Source organism: Phragmites australis, chromosome 5 (assembly GCF_958298935.1).
Source record: "Phragmites australis chromosome 5, lpPhrAust1.1, whole genome shotgun sequence".
Lineage (NCBI taxonomy): Eukaryota > Viridiplantae > Streptophyta > Magnoliopsida > Poales > Poaceae > Phragmites > Phragmites australis.
The window spans coordinates 3,160,083-3,171,536 of record NC_084925.1 but is presented as its reverse complement, the minus strand read 5'-3'; the positions used below and the strand labels follow the sequence as shown (position 1 = coordinate 3,171,536).

The 11,454-nt window shown below is 39.4% G+C and overlaps 1 protein-coding gene across 1 annotated transcript; it reads right to left on the bottom strand.

The window, feature by feature from the left end:
* Nucleotides 1–6,792: 6,792 nt before the first annotated feature.
* LOC133918423 (uncharacterized) lies at nt 6,793–11,089 on the bottom strand. Its single transcript, XM_062362299.1, has 4 exons — nt 9,381–11,089; nt 7,748–7,964; nt 7,445–7,643; nt 6,793–7,235 (listed from the first exon to the last, which is right to left on the bottom strand). The coding sequence occupies exons 1-4, from the start codon at nt 11,019–11,021 to the stop codon at nt 7,118–7,120; spliced, it is 2,175 nt and encodes a 724-aa protein (XP_062218283.1). The 5' UTR covers nt 11,022–11,089; the 3' UTR covers nt 6,793–7,117.
* Nucleotides 11,090–11,454: the final 365 nt, after the last annotated feature.

Below are 11,454 nucleotides of genomic sequence, written 5' to 3'. Positions count from 1 at the left end.
TCAGAAAAAGGACAATGACAAAGTGGTTGCACACATTGTTAAGAGAAAGGACGAAGGTGAAACCAACCCATTTATGTACCCAAAAAAGTTATCACCAATAGTAAAGGGTCTCAATCGGTTTGGGTGTTAAATAAGACTTGAAGTCCACATGGCTCAAGAATTTGGAGAATTGACTCACGAGATGAAGTAGAGTTTTAAGAAAAAAAACTAAGTGTATAAAATTAGCCACATTAATGAAGATTATGATCATCATATATCCAAATCCCCATCCAAAGGTGGAAAATACTAAATGCAAAATCCTTTCAATTTATACCTTTGCATTATCTAGGATTACATGCTCACAATTCAATTTATTACATTACCTAGTGTAGACTTTTCTTATAATAGGTTATTTATGTTTCTCTCTTTTTTATGAGCAACCCACATAGGTTATTAGTTACAGGTTTATTATATGTACTAGTTTTACAATTAGTATTCTCTATATAACATGAACTAATCTATAGGATACTCTTTTCATTATTATCAATAACAAGTGTATATCTCTTACAAGTATTTAACACTTGTATGCATATATTAGGAGAGTATATCCTATAGGTTGTAATTTCGAGGCTAACATGTGTTTCAAGTAATATTTTTTATAAATTTATAGAGTGATCAAGTCACCAAAGGTATGCAATGCAAGCTTCAATTGATATCATTATCAATTCATTTCTACATTTAAACTACTTTCATGCATGATATGGATTAAACTTTCCCCCTCTTCTTATCGTCTAGTTGTGCAGATATTGCTATTTTCCTACAAGTGGTATTTATATTATTATTTTTCTACAAGTGGTATTTACAAGTGAGTCTTATTATATGTATGCACATATATAGGGAGAATTTAGATTATATCATGTGAGTTTTATGAATTATAGTTCTTGTTTGTCCTTTTCAATTGATATCAAAGCATCATATTCCTACAATTGGTATCAATTTCTCATAATTATTCATAAGTGGTATCATTCATATGTATCATGTTTCATGAAGCTCCCTCCCAAATATTCTAATATTTTCATTTAAATTCAACATGTGTTTGTAGTCTTTTTAAGATTATTGACAAACAGGAAGAATTTTGAGACCAAAGCAAAATACAAGAGAAACAAGCAAGATGTCAGAACTATTTCAAGTAGATTATTGATAAATAGGGATGCATCTCGGGTAGACAAAGTTAAAGAAACTCTTGCATGGATCAATCACGGGAGCAATAAAGAAGAAATGGAGAACTATCTATATGGCAGGGGGACATAATAGCACAAAAAAGATATAATGTTAGTAAGAATATGATTATCCTTCCAATTGGTATCTTAATTTATTCTTACCATGCATCTAAGCAAAGAGTTATGATCTTGTGAACTTTTGAAATCGTGTATTTTCTTAATTGGTATTATTTACCTCTTGCTTTGGTTATATTATCATCAATCACTAAAAATGGGAGATTGTAACGAAAGTAGCCATATTAGGCTATGATTGTAATTTTGATGATTAATGACAACATAATCACTAGGACTAACATGTTTATCAAAAATATATGTTAGTAGGTCTCATGGATGAAATACATGAAAAAGTCACCGAAACTGAGATAAAGTTTGGACTGAATTTGACAAGTCTCAGAAAAAATGACCTCACCAGATGGTCTGGTGCTCAGAACTTTGTACACATCGAAGTATTCCTTCCAGGTGTGTTATATTCACCGGATGATCTGATGCTCAAAATGTTATACACACTGGAGTGTTTTCACTCAGAAGAGGAAAATGAAGACCTCACTGGATGGTCCAGTGATCAAAGTACTATACACCGGATGACTACACTAGAGCATTTAACATAAGTTGTGCAAATGAGGAAAGAAAAGATTTCAACACACCGAACAATCCAATGATAAAGAAGTCAAAACACTAAGTGTTTTCTAGTAAAATGTCAAAACAGATGAAGGACAACACACCAGAAGGTTTGATGATCAGAGAATTTACACACCTGACTAATTACATAGAGAAGAAATGGCTTGGCTTGACGCAAGACAACACACCGGATAGTTCGATGATGGAAGTGAAAGATACACCGGATAACCTAGTGTTCAGAATGTATCTAAGTAGAGTTCCAACGGCTAGTATCCACCGATGTGCATACCGGATGGTCCGATACTTATACTAATGTTATCACCGGATCATCCGATGTTCACAGTAAAGTTGAGTCGTTGAAGCAATAGCTAGTTGGCAGGGTTAAGGTTATAAATAACCACCCACTCGGTTATTTGAAGGTACTGAGGTCAAAAAACCCCATACACACCTGAGAAGACATTCAAGCCATCAAAGTGCTTAAAGTGCTCATCCAAAGTGATTAAGCATATCATTAGATAGTGATTAGTGCTTATAAGCATGGAGAGAAGTGTTACTAGGTGCTACAATATAGAGAGTTAATCAAAAAGTGATTCAACCATGTAAAAAGAGATACACCGATGACTCACCGATAATTTGTTGACCCTCCGACTTGATATAGAGCGAAGGTAAGAAGATTGTACTAGAACGCAGAGACCCTTATCTTTGTGACTAAATGCCCGAAGTGAAGATGACGCACAAATAACTAAAAGAGAGGTTAGTGATAAGACCTTACCTTAGTAGTTTAATGACTCATCGTGCTTAAGATCTTATCTTGGTGACTTAATATCTCAAAAACTATGACCAAAAGAGACTTGACAACCGAAAGTATATCCTTCGTGGAGCTCTAATATAGATTAAAAGTGACTTATATGCTACCAATACCACAAAATAAATATCCCTTGTACTGAGTTTTTTTTCTATCTTATTTATGTTTCCACATTACATACTTGCAATTTACTATGCTAAAATAAGTTACAATCTTCTTAAATGATAAAGTAGACACTGGATAAATCTAAAACATATTTAGATAAAATTAAAATATATTTATCTTATAAAGTAATTAAAATCATTAATTTTTAAATATCCTAGTTCATCCTTTTCTTACGACATCACCCTTTCTCGCACCATCGCTGAGACCTAAACACATCACCCTCCTCATTTCTCCTCCAGCGTGGAGGTGAAAGTCACCTCAACCAAGGCAGCCCCCTTTTAAGCACCACCGTGCTCGCATCTTCACGCAGACACTAGTGTAGCGGTGAGTAGAGCGCTAGAGACAATATGTACATATATGCTGAATGCTGACGGGGAGATCCAATGGCACGCTGCAAGACAATAATACTATTGTATGGGTAACTTGGATCTGTTTAGCAAAACTCTCATAGCAGCTGAAATCAGTAAAAATTCTATCCAATGGTAGTTTAATTTTTAGTTCACAAAGTGATTCCGTAAGAATGATTCATTAAAATGAAATAGATACTGAAAACTAAAAAAACTACTACTAATTCACCTCCCCATATAATCACTTTATCCATAAAATTTACCTAGAAAACCATTTTCCTCATAACTTTGATAAGAGAGATCTAACAAACATGTCTTTTAAGTGATAAATGCACAAATGGGTAACTTCAACATTTCCTTTTTATGTTACTGGTACCATAGAAACCTTCGTGTCATGATAAATGAATACATGATTTTCATTTCCAGAAATAGTCCTAAGCTGACACTCTTTTCATACTGCAAAGTATTTTTTTTCAATTGATATCGGCTCTTCTGCCATGAGCACGCCTATATTTTCAATGCGTGGCTGTTCTAACAATTTATTACAACCAGAGTTGAGAAAATGAGGCGAGTCTGAGATGCATACATTTTCCATTCAATAGCCTGCAAAGCGGAGCTCAGTTCCATTCCTAGTTCCAAGTTCCGACCAAAGCAAGACAATAAGGTGCCCAATTGGTTTTACAAACTCTTATCAAACAGTGATTCTCCAAGGGTTTTCACAGTCGTCTGGACAGGAACCCTGCCGTCTCTACCTCCCATCAACAGCATTGCAGGAATCTCTAGAGCCAACTCAAGTTCCTTACCCCAACATCATTCTCGCAAGTAATTGAATCCCAAAAGATAGCTTTCGAATTTGTGAGAGAGAAAGAAAATGATAGTAATAGTATCTAGCAACATTGTATGGCCATATATTTAGGCACACTGCACAACCTACAGTGATGTTTTTTGCTATACAATCCTTATCGGTTTTTGAAAACATACAATATCAAAACTCGTATAGTTAATATAAAAGTGAATCTCACTACCTTCTCAAAGATTAAAAACAAAAATTTTAATCTCAAATTAGCATGAATGAAATAATTAGCATAGAGAAGTTGCATACCTTGAGAAGAATTGATGGTTGACAAGGCAGACCAAACACAAAGATCTGACAAGGTTGTAGGTCATCAAGGTCCAGAAAGATGCATTGACGTCAGCATTGAACTTGTAAATTTTAATCACCATATCAAATAAACAGATGCTTTTAATAGAAGAAAATAATTGATATTGTAGGCTTTTCTTATTGGTAGCTGAATTTGTATTACAAAGGGGTCGACACTATATATAGCTTGCATTCAGTCCAGCCTCAACATTCATACATAAACAACAATCACAAAATAAGTAGTTAAGTATGCATCCTCCGTTAGTGGTGGATAATATACGGATCAAGGTCCAGAAAGCACGTATGCTGCTCTCAACTAATTTACAGGAACATAAAGAACAACCGTGCAATTAATTTGCATGCAAAAGTAACCACCTCCATATGGTGCTAGAGTGTCTGCTTTGATGGCTTGATGACCATGGAAACCATGGAATATCTCAAAATGCTTTCTAGTCCAGCCAAGTGTCAAATTGCCAACCCATATGCATACAGGAACATAAAGAACCGTGCAATTAATTTGCATGCAAAAGTAACCACCTCCATATGGTGCTAGTGTCGGCTTTGATGGCTTGATGACCATGGAAACCATGGAATATCTCAAAATGCTTTCTAGTCCAGCCAAGTGTCAAATTGCCAACCCATATGCATACGCTCCCTTAACAGCCTTGAATTCATTTACAAGTTGCATGGCGTGATGGCTTGTTGTAGTCTTTTAGTCCCAAACAAGTTAGGGTAGGCTAGAGATGAAGCCTAACAAGCCTTTTAGTCCCAACAAAATACATGCATAACAAAAAAATAAATTCACCACAGATATCTCAGTATCCCTAGTAAAAAGGCACCACCTCACAATTTGATCACTGCACTCAAGGGAATGAGAACTACAAAACTACGACTGCAGTATCACAGGCTAAGACCAACATTATCAATTTAAAAAAGCCAAGCCATTATAAAATCTGCAATTAGGTGAGTAATTTTAGTGTGCCAAGCGACAACAATAAACGACTTCTACTAAATGGTTTCAAAAAACATACAAAAACTATATACTCCATGGTACATAACATATATGGCGCTCTTTCCATAATCACACTGTCAGATATATCTGATGAGGTCCTTTTATAAACTATTCACATGCATATATTTTTAGTCGAGAACTCCAACATACATACTACAGCATGCCTAAAATCAAGACAAGTTTAAGATCCTGAATTATACTAAAAGAGCAAATTAAATGTTTTCATTACAAAATCTTTAGCAGAGGACATATTTTCCACCTACCACACAACTGACTACATTGATACCTTTTTTTGGTGAAACTTGCATTTTGTATCAACATAGAAAACCAAATAAACGCTTGCACCAGCAGGCCAATAGTAAATCATCGAACAGCTATAAAAGACACAGAACCATATTGAAGATAGCCTAGCAAGACCTTGAACAGAATGTGGCTGGCTACATCCCTAAAATTTACAGGGAAGAGGCTCAGATATCAGTCAGATCTTAGAGTAGCAGCCAGCCAGTTAGCTCAACCAATGCCAGTTGACCGTGTGAGAAAGCCCACCTGCCGGCCTTAGAGTAAATACTGGTCAAAAAAAGAAAAAGCATTTATCTACCACACAATTGACCGTTGTATATACTGTGGCAAAACTTGCATTCTTCCTAACGCAAAAGGCCAAATAAAGACTTCACCAATGCAATAATAAATCATAAAACAGCTATACAAGACAGAACCATAGCCTAGCAAGAAGAATTTGTACAGCTTATGGCTGGTTAAATCCCTACAGTTTATATGGAAAGGGGAAACAATACAATTATGAGCTCACAAGGAACAGGAGAAGGTTGCCACTATACACAATAAGCAGTAGACGCTGACTGCTGCAGTTCACAGCTGCACGCACCACTCCTAACTCTGCAAAAACAAAAACACAACAAAAGACTGAATCAACCCTACAGCAGGACAATGTCTATAGTTGAAACATTGTAGCTGTTAGTACCAGTGCTCCTGACATGTGACAACAGTCAAACTGTTATCATAGAATTACTCCATTGTATCAAACACAAAGTAAGCAGTAAGCAGGAAGATCAAAAGGGGCAGTATGAAAACAGGGAAATCTCAATTCTCATAAAACAGGAAGATTGTGAGTAGTTTTCGGCAATGGTAGCACATGCCTGTCAGATTTCATCGCACGGTCAGTAAATGATATAGTTAAGTGGATATTCAACACAACTACTAAAAGCTGGAACGGAAAGAGACTATTGCAAATCAGGATTCGCCTTAAAATAGTCAAACTGAAACAAATATGAGGGTATCTCCTTTTCTTATACTAATACTTCTGTAATGGAGTTGTCTGACAGCAAAAGATAAGCAATCCAACTTGAGACATGTATTGGATAGCATGATTATGTAGTCCATGCTTGGAAAAGGAAAAAAGATAGACCATACCGTGTTGGCATACCATAAGAATAAATTAGAACATGTTACTTAGGTCACTCTTATGAATCATAGCTATTAACTAGAACGTTGGGAATACATTACACATCAAAGAATCCATAACAGAAGGAAGATAATGGCAGCACATACGAGGAAGGAATTTCTGTGCTGTTTTAGATTCAAGTAACTTATCAGGACTATTTTCAACAGCAAAAGCATCCTTAGTATCTGCGACATCAAGAAATTGATCGTTCCTGTTCTGATGACTCTAGCCACAACACTGCAAATGATCTTTACATCTGATTTTGGATGTGTGGCAAAACGTTCACAACAAAGCAGACTCAGATGTCAAGATCACTCATCATCATCGCCGGTTTTCTGCTTCTTCCATTTGTAAGCAGCTTCTAGGATCTTCAGGTTTGGTGCTAGAGCAACTTCATCGGGGAAAATGTAATCTATGTACTCCTCGTACCTAAAGGATCAAGCAAACGTTATGTCAGTAAATATGTTTTGATAGTTCCAGAAAACAAATGAAAAAAGATAAGGCAACAGATTTGCACTTGGTATTTCGTCCTGATTTAAAATTCAACAGGTACTGATTAATGCATAACACACTACACATGCAGATGCAAACTTTCTAAAAGAAAAGTATAAAAAGAAAGAACTGAGTAAAGAGCATACGCTATAGTGGAGCCATCTTCTGTAGGGATTGGTCTCTTCCGCTTGACTTTTCTTGGCGCCTTCTTCTGCACTAAGCTAATATCGCCAAGGTCACCAAAGCTCACCTCCTTGTTAAGCCATTCTTCAAGAACCATAGCTCTTTCCTCCTTCAACTCTGGGGCACTAGTTCTAAAGTAATCGAATGCCCTTTCAAAGACAGCTGATCATTATAACACAAGGGTGTTAGTCCACAATGAGTCACTAAATGCAAAAACATATCTGGTTGCACAATGTAACATTGTTGTTTGCTAACTCATTAGTTACCTCTACATTTTTGGACCCGCTCCATCTGCTGCTCCTGATAACCAACTTCATTCTTTTTTTCCTCGCTTTCACTGTCTTCACCACCCAAGCCAGCTGAGGCCTCAAACTCAGCATAACTGATCCATACCTTCAAATGCTTTGTTCTATCAAGCAATCTTTCATATAGTTCCCTTGTCCTATCGAATTCACTTTCATCAATTTCAAACTGCAAGTACTCCTGTGAGTTGAAAGGCATGACGTGAGTTAGTAAGCATTCATAGCAAAAAATCTTAACAATTTTAAAAGGAAAGTACTACTGGAAAGAAAAGGCCCTAAATGAGTTAGTAAACATCATAGAACTTTTTTTATCTGTGATTTTCAGGGTGTCTCGAATGTAATAATGATCCATGACGCATCAAGTAGATTACTAGAGATGCAGAATTTTTTAGACATCACCTAATAAAAATCCTACATTCTGAAAATGCATTATCAGGACAGATATTTCAAGCTAAATGCTACTATATCATGTTTCCTTATCAAATGAGGCAGAAAAGTCCAAGAGCATACAACAACACAGGTGTTTTCAGTTACTTTCTCTACATTTGGTAATCATGAAGACTAATGAATGCCAAGAAAGTGATATGGCATACCAACACTTAGTACTGTCTTTCAAAAGTTCAGAAACTAGTTCTGATAGCCTAGGTCCTGAATAAGCCCTGATGAAAATATTTTATAAATTATGAACACCTATGATGTCTAGTAACGGATATAATACAAAAGGAGAACATATACAAACTAAATTGATGCAAACTTTACTGCAGAAAAGTTGTGTCCCAGGAAAAAGAACAACAAATAGGATTCAGATTCGGGAACGGTAAAAATAAAACATAAAAAATGTGGTGTACCCATTTTAGCTTGAGACAACTAATTTTAGGATGTATAGCCCAATATGCAGACCTCCAAGACCCAATAAAGATCAAAGTCTCTAACAAGCATATTGTGCAGTTAGCCATCATTTGAAATGACTTAGGAATGAATTTGGTCAACTAATATCTTACAAAGATTTTCATGTCTGAACAATTAAGATGGTCAGATCCAATCCTTTTTCCTGATTACACTAGGTTGGACATAATTAGGATACTACCAAAAGATGTGTTGGATGTGTCGAATTTGGGCTACAAGTCTACAAAGATGTTGGGCAATGATCAAACAGCCCAACGAACTTTACACATTTGTGATTATTTGTCTCCTTATGGGAAGAGCATACAGAGAATATGGACTAAAAAGTACAGGGATACACTAAAAAATACAAGTGCACAGCAAAAAAATGTTTCTGCAGGACTGAACACATTCAGCCAAAAGGAATAGGTAACATTGCAAACAAATTAGCAAATCATGGATACGTACAGCAACATATTTATATCCAATGAATGGCGCCTCTTAAAGGCACCTAATGAGCAATTAATAATTCACTAGAAAATGGATTCTGATTATTTTAGTAACTAAGACAATGCTAATAAGATTATTCAGTAGAACATCATTTATACTCGATCAATTGTTTAGGAATAATAATAAAACATATGCATCTACTATACAACACTATGCAAACCATAAAATGTGCATAAGCTAACAGGACAACAGCAAGAGCACATACCTTCCACAGAACCTCTGGCGTATCAAGGGCTGGCTGTGCAATAGCAAGTTCATATATTGATCGAGCACGATCAGTTTCACTAAGGTTCTTCTCCAGTTCAGCATACTTCCTCCAGGCATAACAGTTTGCTGGGGACCATTCAATGTACTTCTCATATAGAGTCCTACAGCGGTCGAAGTTGCCCAGATACAGCTCGATCTCAATGTATTTCTTAAATACCTTGCCCTTTGGGGCCATTCCAATTGCATTTCCAAGAATCTGTCTTGCAGCCTTTAGGTTCCTCTGTCTTATCTCAAATTGGGCTGCCATGAGCCACATCTTTGCAAACGTGAATTTCTTGTGTGGAATTAACTTAAGGCATTCCTTGTAAACCTCCCTGGTCCGTTCTATGTCTTGTGCGTCAAGCTCCTCATAAAGCGCATAGTAAATCCAGAGGTATATGTACCTCTGCCAATATCGCTTCTCTTCTGCAGGGGGCACATTGGCGATGGCCCTCTCGTACACCTCCCTGATCCTCTCCTTATTCCCAACACTCTCCTCCAGCCTGATGTAATCAAACCATGAGTCGTAATTTAGTGGGTTCTTCCTCACCTCGTCCTCATACTGAAATCTCCTCTTGCCCACAATGGCATCCTCAATCCCCTCGCGGTCACCAAATTGCTTCTCAAATGCCAGAAATTTCTTGTACAGTTCCTCAGCCCGACCCTTGGGCACCCTGTCCAGGGCATACTTGTATATTGCACGTGCACGCTCTACCTCCCGGCACCTCTCCTCAAACTCTGCAAATGCCACAAAGAGCACCTCTGCATCCTCATCATCCGCAAGCAGGTCCGCTGCACGCTCGTACACCCGCCGTGCCCGCTCTACTTCACCACGCTTCATCTCAAACTTAGCATAGCGGATGAAGGTGCCCGGCTGTGGGTGCTCAGCCACAAACCGCTCATAGATAGCCCTGGCGCGCTCGACCTCCCCATACCGCAGCTCAAACTTGATGTAAGAGTTCCACCCGGCCGTGTCAGGCCGCCACGCCATCCAGCGCTCAAACACCTGCCGCGCATTGGCAACTGAGCCGAGCAGCTCCTCCATGTGGATGTACTTGTACCAGAGCTGGTCCACCCGGGGGAGGAGCGACACTGCACGGTCCCAGACGTTCCTGGCGTGGTTGACAAACCGGTTCCGCATCTCGAACTCGGCATACTTGAGCCAGAGCGTGTGGTCCCGGTGGGCGACGTCGAGCGCGCGCTCGTAGACGGACCGTGCGCGAGCGAAATCGCGCTGCTGCTCCTCCCATCGCGCGTACTTGACCCACGCCGAGACGCTCCACCGCACGCGGCGGATGACATCCTCGAACTCCTTCCGCTTGCGGAGGCGGTACTCGGAGAGCTCGTTGGGGTCGGTGATCTTCTGCTTGGGCGGGCGAATCTCGGGCTCCTGCCGCTCCCGGGCCTCGCGGAGGATCTGCTCGGCCGTGATCTGGATCGGCGCGGGGGTCTTGTTCTTGACCCGCGTGGCGCGGGGCAGCTTCACCTCGGTGTCGCGCTTGGTGAGGAAGCCGAGGCTGGGGTCGGAGGCGGACGGTGCCTTCGCGGGGTCTCCGCCGCCGCCGCCGCCGCCGCCGCCGCCGCGTGTGGTGAGAGCCATGGTCGATGCTAGGGTTCGGGTTTGGGTTTTCGCCTTTTTGGGAGGAGGAGAACGACGAGATGCATTTGGAGGCCTCCCTGCCAATACACGCGCCGCGTTGGCGTCTTCCCGCGTGTGGGCCAGGCTTCGTCAGTGCGCGACCTGTTTTTGGGCCGCATCCGTTCGTCGGCCCGTTTGTGCCTTTGACGTCGTCCGCGTGCCATAGGAGTCAAATATTTTTATGCTATAGCATCTGTTATGCTGAGATATTAGGTCAACACCAATGAAATCCTCAAATTTGCAGATTTCAGTGCTACAGTACTTGCGGTTTACTGTAGCATCTTCAACAGATCCCAGTAGCAGCTACAGTGGGTCTGGAGGGAGCAAAACACTATCGGATTACTGTAACGATACTGTAGCAATGTTGTATACAGAGGCTGATAGTGGGTTTGAA